This window comes from Schistocerca americana, chromosome 2, assembly GCF_021461395.2.
Source record: "Schistocerca americana isolate TAMUIC-IGC-003095 chromosome 2, iqSchAmer2.1, whole genome shotgun sequence".
NCBI lineage: Eukaryota > Metazoa > Arthropoda > Insecta > Orthoptera > Acrididae > Schistocerca > Schistocerca americana.
Window position 1 is genome coordinate 1004232073 of NC_060120.1, and position 13181 is coordinate 1004245253.

The 13181-nt window shown below is 36.8% G+C and overlaps 1 protein-coding gene across 4 annotated transcripts in view; it reads right to left on the reverse strand.

The window, feature by feature from the left end:
• Nucleotides 1-399: 399 nt before the first annotated feature.
• Nucleotides 400-13181, reverse strand: part of LOC124596327 (adenosine kinase) — a 108327-nt gene continuing 95545 nt past the window's right edge. For all 4 annotated transcript variants that reach the window (XM_047135426.1, XM_047135429.1, XM_047135430.1 and 1 more), the window contains one exon: nt 400-5304. In XM_047135426.1, coding sequence (XP_046991382.1) covers nt 5177-5304 — 128 coding nt within the window. In that variant the 3' untranslated portion in view covers nt 400-5176. The remainder of the gene's footprint in view (nt 5305-13181) is intronic.

Consider the following 13181-nt stretch of genomic DNA (forward strand, 5'->3'; position numbering starts at 1 on the left):
CTCATCTAGTCTCCTTATCCATTAACATTAAGAATGTTTCTCCAACCAAATCGAGCCTCTTTCACTATTTGCATGAACTCAATTATTGCCAATAGACTTATACAGGCTAAAACAAAGAGTTGTGTCTCCTGCAGTCATTCTTAAATTACTAGATGTTTCCATTTCATAATTCCACTTAACAAATATGTTACAAATAAAATATAGTGCATTTGCAAATGTTGTATGTACATAACAGCAGAATTGAAATGATCAATAATATCTGTGGTCAATTTGGACAGTGGTTGTGTTCTGATTGACTGTTTTCTTCCCACTTCATCTGTGTACTATAATTTTAAAGGTACCTATGGAGCTCAGCAATTTACGAAGTGAAAACAAAATAAAGAGAGGAGTACACTAAAGTGTTATGCCAACCATAGCATATTTTATTTATGAATCCCGATTTGTCAGCAAGTAGTTATACACAAAAAATATGAAAGTCAACAAATGTTTTCAAAAATGAAAACAGTTTTTCACAGTTACAGACATATTTCACATGAAGGCAGTGCTGTGTGACAATAGAAACATTAGCATTTTACAGAATGTATAAAAATCACAATTTTATACAATTAAAGGCACAGATATCCATCAGAACACAATTCATACTTTAAATAATCTGTGTAAACAATGATCTTCACAGGATGCTACAATTACAGGAAATCTTGGAATAAAAATAATCTCTTCCAAAAAGCTTGTAAAGGGTACAATATACTTTTCAAATACTCTATGTGTGATACTTGGAAAATTTGGGTGGAAACAAGGAAATGTAAATACAAACTAGAATTTTATTGTTCTGCTCTAGTAGGCAGTACAATACATGTAGGCATTTAATGCTAAAATGAGATTCATTTCACGTTTCATCTTACTCATGAGAAATTTTCCTCAGTAAATCATCACTGCAACATTTGTGCAATTATTTTGAGCAACAAGTCCAAATATGATATTTGGTCAACTAAAAGCACAATTTTGGAATGTTTAAACATGATATTGTTCAATAGGCTGCAGTGTTGATAACAAAGGAGAAAAAAAATGAAATGACATATTATGATGATTATAAAGACTTGACTGTGGATACTAGGTTTTAAGATTCAACTGACTCTTTCAGAATGTGCAACAACATTATTAAAACACTGTATAGTGAAAAATGAAGTCAGTTATGAATCTGAATAAAAAAAAGAGAGGACCTTTGCCCATTTTATTTTCTTGGAGGTGATATTTTCACCTCAAAAGCTCTCTGGCCTTGTCTGTCCAGTGTACAAGTTATTACCAATAACCATTCTTGGGGCGATGTCACAAACTGTGGAGAAGTAACCAACTTTGGAAAAGCTACAGCAAAACCAGTTATGAAGTAAGAATACAGAAGTGTCGCATGGCTCCACAAGTGTCAACAATATTATGCAGCACTGCCACTATTTTGTAACTAAATTACATGCTCATAAATTTTCATTAATACCTGAAATACTCCATATAAATTAATCACATCTGGTACTATTACTCCATTGAAGAACATTGAAAACTATAGTTAATTACTAAATTGTACAACTTTTGATTTAAAGTAGTAATTGGTCTAAAACGTATTCTCAGACTTCATACTGTACTGAAACCTAAATAAAGAGGTTATTAATCTTACTGTTATCAGTAAATTAAGGCAGTTTAACAAGTAAGCTAAAAGTTATGAGATTAAATGACCTGCAATCACACTTCACCACATTTAACACATTGCCTGGAACTATATGACATTCAATAATCCACTATCACAGAACATTGTATTATTCCTAAAATGTTCTTTATTTTTGTGTAATATCACAGAAAATTTATAGACAACTGTTTCAAGGACAGTTACTATGACACGCAAATTGAAGTACAAGCCTGAGGCCTCAGTATTCTCGAAATGAGCCCCTATATAATGACTGAGAATTATTACAGCCTTTCACAAATGTCTCAGCATCAAGTTTGTTAAATACTTATTAGACAGAATAGATTTTTTAGTTATTAAAATGTAATCCCATGAACACTCTCCTGTACTACGTGAATTCATTAATTTAATTGCAATCTCAATTAAATCACTGAATGATTGGCTTTATTAAACTCATTATGATCCTAACGGCAACAAAATATATAACGGGTCTTGCTGAATCTGTTCCATCATCCACCTGTTTAACATCAAAGTTTCTTTTTCAACATTGTTGTAGACACATGTGAAAACGAAAACAGTAACTGAAATGTAAATTATTTTTCAGGAATGGCATTACAGTAGGGTCATTTGTTTTAACAGCTTTGCTAAATTGCATGGAACTGCTCTGCCTGTTACCAAGAGTACATTTTTTTATGGGAGGGGGGAGTCTGGGGGAAGACACTGTATACTGCTGTGTAGTAAAAATGAAGGGTGCAAGGAAACTGTTTTGCTTTTGTAAATTTTGTACTGAATGATTGCCAAACGTAAGGAACAAAATGATGTGATCATATGGCATTATTAGTTGGGAGACCCTGTCTAGAGATGTTCGTCCACACAGGACAAATGTTTCTAGTTGATACCACTTCGGTGACTTCCATTTTGAAGATGAGATGTAATGGTGAGGACAACACAAACACCCAGTTCTTGGCCAAAGAAAATCTCCAACATGGCTGGGAACTGAACACGAGATCCCCTTGATATAGAGGGTGCAACACTTAGCACTAGAAGACGAGCTGTGGAATAATACCCTCAATCTTCATGTATGGGAGAACAGCAGAAATTATGTTTTAAAGTTTTACCTTCAGTTCTTTAAAATGTGAAACTGGTAAATAAAGAGACATTCCTGAATATGAAAGGTTTGTGTTTGAATAATGTAACTATAAATATTGCCTAATAAATATCTTTGCTAAATTGCATGGAACTGCTCTTCCTATTACCCAGGATATATTTTGTTTTGTGGGAGACTTTAAGACCAAACCAATCTTAATAATGAAAATTCAAGTTTAAAATACACAACTGAAATAAAACTACAATTGAGTTTGGATATCACGAGAAGCACTTCAATTCATAGGGAACTGACAAATATCAATTATTAATATAAATTATTTTTGTATAAGAGGATCATGGCAAAAGCAAGCCCCAAACATAAATAAAATAGGAAACAGTCACACAGGTATGATTTGTAAGGTAAACTAAAACTACGAATTAAGTACTTATTTTGTACAAAATATCTTCTCACAAAACAACATATTGATAAACAAGTAAACAGTAGACTTCACAATGGTATAGAACAACCTTTGTGATACATTTCAGTGTACCTTTGTTCTTCCACCTCTTTACACAGTGTGTGTGCACTTTCTAAAACTTTTAAATACTTCATGATTATTTTCAGTTTCTCTAGATTTGTTTATAAAGTAATAGTAACAATAAAAAGTACCTCACTAGCTTTCACTGTAGTAGCACATACAAAGAAGGCTAGACTCCATGCATTTATAATATTTGACATTTCTCCACAATTCATCTAATTTTCATCATTTCTTCTCAGATATATTCCACAGCACTGCAGATAATTACTTTTATAAATACAACTTCATCAAATGTAGGTATTTATCTGTAAACCTGATATCAACCATGAAGTACTGAGATAAATTTTAAAACATCATGATATACGGTCCTTGGCAGGGCGGATGGCAATGATATCTTTAGGTATTAATTAGAAAAATTTAAGTATTGTTACTGGTTATTCTCAAGAAATAAAGTCAATTACCAAAATGTATTCTGCTCTGCCTTAGGAAATATCTGACTGTCCTCAACAATTTTGGGACACAGCAGTCATGACATAGCTTGCAAGTCATGTATCAGAAAGAATCAAATGACAATTTTTTACAAGGCAGTTTCAAGACAGAAGCACAGTTTTGCTTTTTGCTTTTAAGCTGGAAACAGTGTTTCATCTGTTTTGTAAGTGATTCACTACCTATCATCTATAACTAGAACACAGCACCAACAGAATAGTTGAATCAAAATGGCTGCCACACTCATACGCATAACTGATGCGAGAATAAGGTCAGAACGGACATCGATACTCACTTTCAGAGCAGGGAACGATAGATATAAAGCAAAGAACACACATGTGCTGACTAATGACAGAAACAGGTAGGACCCAAGAGTGGCAGACAACTTTTGGGAGGAGCCAGATAAGAATTTGGCTACAGCTGTTTTTGCATGACCCTTCCAGGCATTTGCATGGAGCTATTTAAGAAGAAAATATGGAAAAACTGACTGAGGACAGCAATACGCAATTTTAACTGTGCTCTTAACAAATATAAGTCAACTGTCTCAAGTGCAGTACTGCCTTCCTCAGTCTGTATACACACAAATATTATATCCAGCAAATATGCATATTTTAAATGTCTGAAATGTACATTTAACTTACCAGACCTTATGTTCAGTGGCTTTTCAAAACACTGGACAGCTCTGAGAAGCGTCATGAGGAAATACATACAGATCACATGAAGTTCGGCATGCTATGTTATGCTCTGTCAGAAGAATTGTTTACAAACTATCTATGCACTTCGAAACTTTTAGGAAAATGATGTGTACCGAACACATTGGAAATTATGTAGAAAAATTATGGGCTACTGTATCAATTTTGTTAAATTATGCAATAATGGGGAAAAATGTTTTCATTTGGTTCCCTTCATAAATTTAGACTGTAACATGACCCAGGATTTTACTTGGTTGTTTATTCGATGGCACACACAGTTAATTTCTCACTTATCAATGGATGATGTACTAAAAGCTCTTCTTGTTATTTAGTAATGTAATACAATTAAGGAACACTCCTGTGACCAGCAATTATCATAAAAAAAGGTGCTGCCTACATGGACTAGATACTTAAATTAACGTACACAGGATACTTTTATCCTAAGAAAATTTCCTGACCCATGACATACTGCCCAATTATTTAAAAACAGTTTTCTTAATCTGTCTCCTTAAATATTAAGGAACACATCATATAAAATACATTTCCTGTACATACTTCCCTTTTGTTCAATAAATTTGTATATGTTAAATTAATATTTAAATGAAGGGTGTAGAAAGAGGGAGCAGATCTGAGGTAATACTATAAAAAACAATGTCTGCAGTGTGCTGTAACAAAATATTCAGCTTAAAAATATACTTGACTCATTCCACAAAATTTGCTACCCCTTCATAAGTACAGCCATAACGCTGAATAATCTCAGTTGCAGCATAAACGCCACAGCGGATGCATGTCTCAACTGGTTTTCCTAAAACTAGTTGAGACAGGAAACCTGCAACAAGGAGCAGAATATTAGATGGAAAAACAATAGTGATCTAGATGTAACTTCTAAGTGTAGTAATCACAAACTGTAAGATGGCCCTTTTGTGGAGGATGCTGGGAGCAAAAGCTTTTGATCGATTCTTACAAAAATGTCTCCTTTTATCAGGGCAGTCACTCACAGCTTGTAAAAGAAATGGACAACCATTTAGCGGAAGTGTTTTGTTTTTGTAACTCAACAGGGAGAAGCATAAATAGGTGGCACTCTCAATTTTATTTAAAAAAAAAAACATTGTTGTTTACAGATTCTAATTCTGCTGGAAGCTCACTGTCACACTACCAGATCTTCAGAATGTACGAAACTAATGTCAGCCTTCAACCTTTACTTAGATAACCAGCTCTAATGATAAATGTGTTTTTCATTGTGGTTACAATACCAAAAATACAGTAAAAATGTAATAGAACAACATACAGTAATCTTTATTTATCCAGCAGAGTTAAATCACTCGAATTTTCATTACTATCTCTAAATGTAAAGCCAACAATTGCTAATTATTTAGACATTATCTCATACATATTTCCTGTTTTACAACTGCTGTGAAATGGGAGAGAATGAGATGAAAAGAAATGGGTGAAAAATTTGACGAAACAAAAAGAGGTTGAGAGGAAAACTTAATTGGACACACGTAAGCAGAGCAATCTTTGCTATCGGCTCTTTAACAGAATAAAGTTACATATGAAATTTAAGATAGTTGATGTGGACCACTGAATCAAGGTACAAGGTGGTGTAAGGTACACGCAAAGCTCACACCATGCCAATTTATTGCAAATAATATCCAAAAGATGCTTAGTGGATGAACTAATATTCATTAAAAACACTGTTGATATTGCGCAACAGGAAAAATGTGGCAACCACTGGCCACATAACAAGCTGACAGATGGTGATTTTGATCACACAAGGCAGCAAATCTTGAGTCGTAGACAGAAATAATTGACAAGATATATGGATTAAAGTCTGAATGTTACACTCTCGTACAAATGCTAGCATATCACAATTCAAGTGTTGTGGCTGTGGACTTCAATCTAAACACTGTGCTGAACACCCAGACCAAATGTTCTATCTGAGAAAACTAGATGTGTATTATTGGACTGTACACAAGAGAAGACTTCGTCTTGCCTTTTTATATCATCAGCCTTGTGATTGGTCTGATATGATCTGCAACGAGTTCCTCTCCTGTGCCAACCTTTTCATCTCAGAGTAGCAACTGCAACCTACATCCTCAATTATCTGCTGGATGTATTCCAGTCTATGTCTTCCCTTACAGCCCCCTCTAGTAGCATGGAAGTTATTCCCTGATGTCTTAACAGGTGTCGTATAAACTTGTCCCTTCTTGTCAGTGTTTTCCATCCATCACTTTCCTCACCATTTCTGTGGAGAGTCTCAATCAGTTCTGAACTTTTATCAGTCTACCTAATTTTCAACATTCTTCTGTAGCACCACATCTCTAATGCTTCGAGTCTTTCCTGTTCTGGTTTTCTCACAGTCCATGTTTCGCTACCAGCCAATGTCGTGATGTGTTCCAAACACACATTCTCGGAAATTTCTTCCTCACATTAAGACTTTTGTTTGATATTAGCAGGCTTCTCTTGGTCAGGAATACTATTTTTGCCAGGGCTCGTCTGCTTTTTATGTCCTCCTCGCTCTGTCTATCATGGGTTATTTTACTTCCTAGGTAGCAGAATTTCAACTTTGTGATCCAAACTCAGAGGTCAAATTTTTTGCTGTTCTCATTTCTGCCACTTCTCACTACTTTTTTCTTTCTTAAATTAACTCTTATTCCATATTTTGTACTCATTAGACCATTCTATTCAACAGATCTTTTTCTTCCTCACTTTCACTGAGGTCAGCAATATCATCAGCGAATCTTATTACTGATATCTTTTCATCTTGATTTTTAATCCCACTCTTGAACCTTTCTTTAATTTCTGCCATTGCTTCTTTGATGTACAGCTTGAAGAGTAGGGGCAAAAGACTACATCTCAGACTTATACCCTTTTTAATCTGAGCACTTCATTCTTGGTCTTCCAGCCTTAATTGATACCTCATGGTTCATCTACGTGCTGTATATTTACTGTACGTTACCCATTTTCCCTAACAGCATATCCCTATTTTTCTCAGTTTTGAACATCTTGCACCATTTTAAATTGCCGAATGATTTTTCCAGAGAGACTAATCCTATGAACATGTCGATTTTTCATCAGTCTTGCTTCCACTATCAACCACAATGTCAGAACTGCCTCTCTGGTGCCTTTACCTTTCCTAAAGCCAAACTGATCATCATCTAACAGCTCCTGAATTTTCTTTTCTAAGCTGAATGTGCATTAATTCTCGCAATTGTCAGTTCTTGCTGTCTTCGGAATTGTACAGGTGATGTTTCCCTGAAAGTCTGATGGTATATTGACAGTCACACATATTCTCCAAACCAACATTAATAGTGGTTTTGTTGCCATTCCTGTTAACGATTTTAAAAATTCTGATAGAATGTTGTCTATCCCTCCTGCCTCATTTGATCTTAAGTCATCCAAAGCTGTTTTAAATTCTGACTAGTACTTGATCCTCCATCTCTTCCCCATCAACTCCTGTTTCTTCTTCTCTCACATCATCAGACAAATCCTCCCCCCTCATAGAGGCCTTCAGTGTACTCTTTCCACCTATCTGCTCTCCCCTCTGCATTTAACAGTGGAATTCCCACTGAACTCTAAATGTTACAGTCACTGTTTTCAATTTCCCCAAATGATGTTTTGACTTTCATATATGCTGGTTCTGTCTTTCTGATAAAAATTTCTTTTTTGATTTCTCCCCATTTTTTCATGTAGCCATTTCACCTTAGCTTCCCTGTACTTCCTACTGATTTTATTCCTAAGTGAATTGTATTTCTACATTTCTAAATTTCCATGAACATTTCTGTAGTTCCTTCTTTCACCAATCAACTGAAGTATTTCTTCTGTTACCCACAGTTTACATTTACAGCTACACAGATAATCTGAAAGCCACCATACAATGGGTGGCATAAGATGTCCTGTACCACTACTAGCCATTTTCTTTCCTGTTCCACTCGCAAGGGAAAAAGGACTCTATATGTCTCTGTATGAGCCCTAGTTTCTCGAATCTGATCTTTGTGGTCCTTACGTGCAATGTATGTTGGCAGCAGTAGAACCATTTGGCAGTCAGCTTCAAACGATGGTTCTCTAAATTTTCTCAGTAGCATTCTTCGAAAAGAATGTCGCCTTCTCTTCAGGGACTCCCATTTGAGTTCTCAAAGTGTCTCCGCAACATTTAAACCTACTGGTAACAAATGTAGCAACCAGCCTCTGAATTGCTTCAATGTCCTCCTTCAATCCGACCTGGTACGGATACCAAACACGCAATCAGTAGTTCAGAAGAATAGGTCACACAAGTGTCCTATATGCGATTTCCTTTACAGGTGAACCACTCTTTCCTAAAATATGCTTTGCAACGTTATGCCCAGATATTTAAAGGACATGACTGTGTCAAGCAGTACACTACTAATGCTTTATCCGAACATCACAGGTTTGTTTTTCCTACTCATCCACATTAACTCATGTTTTCCCACATTTAGAGCTAGCTGACATTCATCACCCCAACTAAAAATTTTGTTCAAGTCATCTTGTGTCTTCCTACAGCCTCTCAACTTCGACCCCTTACTGTACACCACAGCATCATCAGCAAACAATCACAGATTGCTGCCTGCCCTGTCCGCCAAATCATTTATGAATATAGAGAACAACAGCAGTTCTTCTCTGGCGCCCTCCTGTCAAGAGGGCATCAGGGAACCACAGAAAGGGTGTCCGTCTAGAAGGGGGCAGGTAAATCACACTAAGTTAGTTGTAGAAACGATCGGTATTGTAGTTGTAAATGTCGTAGCTGTGTTGGGAAAGAACCAGAACTCCAAGGCCTAATAGAAAGCACTGAAGCTCAAATAGTTATAGGTACAGAAAGCTGGGGAAATAAGCGCATCAGAATTTTTTTCTAATGCTCTAACAGTGTTCAGAAAGGATCAATTAAATACAATTGGAGGTGGAGTATTTATTGCTGTCAGAAGTAGTTTGCCTTGTAGTGAAATTGAAGTAGATAGTTCCTGCGAAATAGTATGGGTAAAGGTTATACTTGACAATCGGACTAAACTATTAATTGGTTCATTTTACTGACCCTCTGACTCAGAAGATATAGTTGCTGAACAGTTCAATAAAAACTTGAGTCTCATTTCAAATAGGTACCCCACTCATAGTCGGTGGCGACTTTAATCTACCCTCGATATGCTGGAAAAATTATACGTTTACAGCCGGCGGCAAGCGTAAAACGTCATCTGAAATTGTACTGAATGCTTTCTCAGAAAATTATTTTGATCAATTAGTTCATTAGCCCACTCGAAGCGTAAATGGTTGCGAAAGCATACTTGACCTCGTAGCATCAAATAATCCTCGACAAATAGTGAGTATCGTGATGAATACAGGGATTAGCAACCACAAGGCAGTAGCTGCTAGGCTGAATACCATAACTCCAACAACCATCAAAAAGAAATGCAAAGCACATCTGTTAAAAAAGCTGATAAAAATGTTCTTAACGCCTTTTTAAGATACAGTCTGCACTCCTTCTAATCTGATCATGTAAGTGTAGAAAAGTTGTGGAATGATTTCAAAGAGATAGTATCGACAGCAATTGAGAGATAAACACCACATAAATTAATAAGTGATGGTACTGATCCCCCATGGTACACAAAACGGGTCATATCGCTGTTGAAGAAGCAGCCAAAAAAGCATGCAAAATTTAAAAGAATTCAAAATCCCCAAGACTGGAAAAGTTTTGCAGAAGTTCGAAACTCTGCTCGAAATCTGGCAGAAAACCCAAAGAGATTCTGGTCATACTTACAGCACACCAGTGGCAGGAGGCAATCAATACTTTCACTTCGCGATAACAATGGTGAAGTCACTGATGACAGCACCACTAAAGCAGAGTTATTAAACACGATTTTCCAAAACTCCTTCACCAAAGAAGATGAAGTAAATATTTCTGAATTCCAATCAAAAACAACTGTCAAGATGAGAACACAGAAGTAGATATCCTTAGTGTAGCAAAGCAGCTTAAATCACTTAATAAAAGCAAGGCTTATGGTCCACACTGTATACCAGTCAGGTTACCCTCAGAGTATGCCGATATAATAGCTCTGTATTTACCAATTACATACAACTGCTCGCTCACAGAAAGATCCGTACCTAAAGACTGGAAAGTTGCTGCAGTCACACCAATACCCAAAAATGGAAGTAGCAGTAATCCGTTGAATTACAGGCCCATATCACTAACATCGATTTGCAGTAGGGTTTTGGAACATATGCTGTGTTTGCACATTATGGAGTACCTCGAAGAAAACGATTTATTGACACGTAGTAAGCATGGATTCAGAAAATATCGTTCTTGCGAAACATAGCAAGCTCTTTAAACTCATGAAGTAATGAGTGCTATCGACAAGGGATGTCAAATTGATTGCACACTTTTTAGATTTCCAGAAGGCTCTCAACACCGTTCCTCACAAGCGTCTTCTAACCAAACTGCATGCCCTTGGAATATCACCTCAGTTGTGAAACTGAATTTGTGATTTCCTGTCAGAAAGGTCAAGGTTTGTAGTAATACACAGAAAGTCATCGAGTAAAACAGAAATAATATCCGGCGTTCCCCAAGGAAGTGCTACAGGCCCTCTATTATTCCTGATCTCAATAGCCAACTCAGATTGTTTTCAAAGGATGCTGTTATTTACTGTCTTTTAAAGTCATCAGATGATCAAAACAAATTGCAAAATGATTTAGATAAGATATCTGTATGGTGTGAAAAGTGGTAACTGACCCTGAATAAAGGAAAGAGAGAAGTTATTCACATGAGTACTAAAAGAAATCTGCTAAATTTTGATTACGCGATAAGTCATACAAATCTGAAGGCTGTAAATTCAACTAAATACTTAGGGATTACAATTACAAATACTCTAAATTGGAACAATCACATAAATACTGTCGTGGGTAGAGCCAGTCAAAGACTGTGATTCATTGGCAGAACAGTTAGAAGGTGCAACAGGTCTACTAAAGAGACTGCTTACACCACGCTTGTCCACCCTATTCTGGAGTATTGCTGTGCGGTGTGGGATCCGCATCAGGTGGGACTGACGGGTGACATCAAAAAAGTACAAAGACGGGCAGCTCATTTCGTATTATCGCAAAATACGGGTGATGGTGTCACAAGACATGATACGTGAATTGGAGTGGCAATCATTAAAACAAAAACATTCTGTTGGCACCCACCTACATTGGGAGAAACGATCATCATGATAAAATAAGAGCAATCAGGGCTCGCACAGAAAAATTTAAGTGCTTGTTTTTCCTGCGTGCCATTCAAGAGTGGAACGGTAGAGAGACAACCTAAAGGTGGTTCATTGAATCCTCTGCCAGGCACTTTATTGTGAATAGCAGAGTAATCACGTAGATGTAGGTGTAGACTGTTCTCTCTTTGCTGTTAGCTTCCTTGTACCTATGTTTTTCTTTCCAACTTCTGTGAGTGCCCTTTTTAGAGATGTCCATTCCCCTTCAACTGAACTGCTTACTGAGCTATTCATTATCTCTGTGTCTTCTGCCTCAGATAACTTCCAAGCACGTCTCTTCATTTCTACGACCTTCCATTCCCACTTCTTTGCGCTCTGATTCTACCTGACTAGTCTCTTAAACTTTAGCCTAATCTTCTCATTACTAAATTGTGATCTGAGTCTGTATCTGCTCCTGGGTACATCTTACAAGGCAATATCTGATTTCAGAATCTCTGGCTGACCATGATGTAATCTAAGTGAAATCTTCCCTTATCTCCGTGCCTTTTCCACGTGCACTTCCTCCTGTTGTGATTTTTGAACTGTGTATTCACTTTATTAGCTGCAATTTATTGCAGAAGTCAATTAGTCTTTCTTCTCTCTCGTTCCTATGACCTACAGTTCATATTCTCCCGTAAGCCTTTCTCTTACTCCTTCCCTTACACTCACATTTCAATTTCCCATGACTATTAGATTTTCATCTCCCTTTGTGTACTCCATTATCTGTTCAATATCTTCATATACATTCTCTGTGTCTTCATCTCCTGCTTCTGCCGTCGTCATGTAAACCTGAACTAATGTTGTTGGTGTTGGGTTGCTGTCAATTCTGATGAGAAAAACCCTATCACTGAACTATTCACAGTATCTCTTCTCTGCCCCAACTTCCTATTCATAATAAATCCTACTCCTGTTGTACCATTTCATTCTGCTGTTGATATTACCCTATACTTATCTGACCAGAAATACTTGTCTTCTTTCCATTTCACTTCACTGGCCACTACTGTATCTAGATTATGCCTTAAACATTTCCCTTTTCACATTTTCTAGCTTCCCTACCATATTCAAACTTCTGATATTGCAATCCCCTATTCATAGAAAGTTACCTTTCCGTAGGTTATTCAATCTTTTTCTCATGGTCACTTCCCTCTTGGCAGTACCCTCCTGGAGATCCAAAAGGGGGACTAATTCAGAATTTTTTGCCAATGGAGAGATCATCATGACACTTTTCTTATTACAGGCCACATGCCGTGAGAATACACATTACATGTCTTTTAATGCAGTGGTTTCCATTTTCTTCTGCATCCTCACGCTGTTGATAACTGCTGATTCTTCCACCTTTTGGGAGCAGTTTCCCATCTCACGGGCAAGGTAATGCCCTGAACCTCTGTCTGGTCCTTCACCCTCTTCGACAAGGGCGTTGGCCTTGAAGACATTATCATTGGGAGGGAAGAGGAATTAGGTGAAG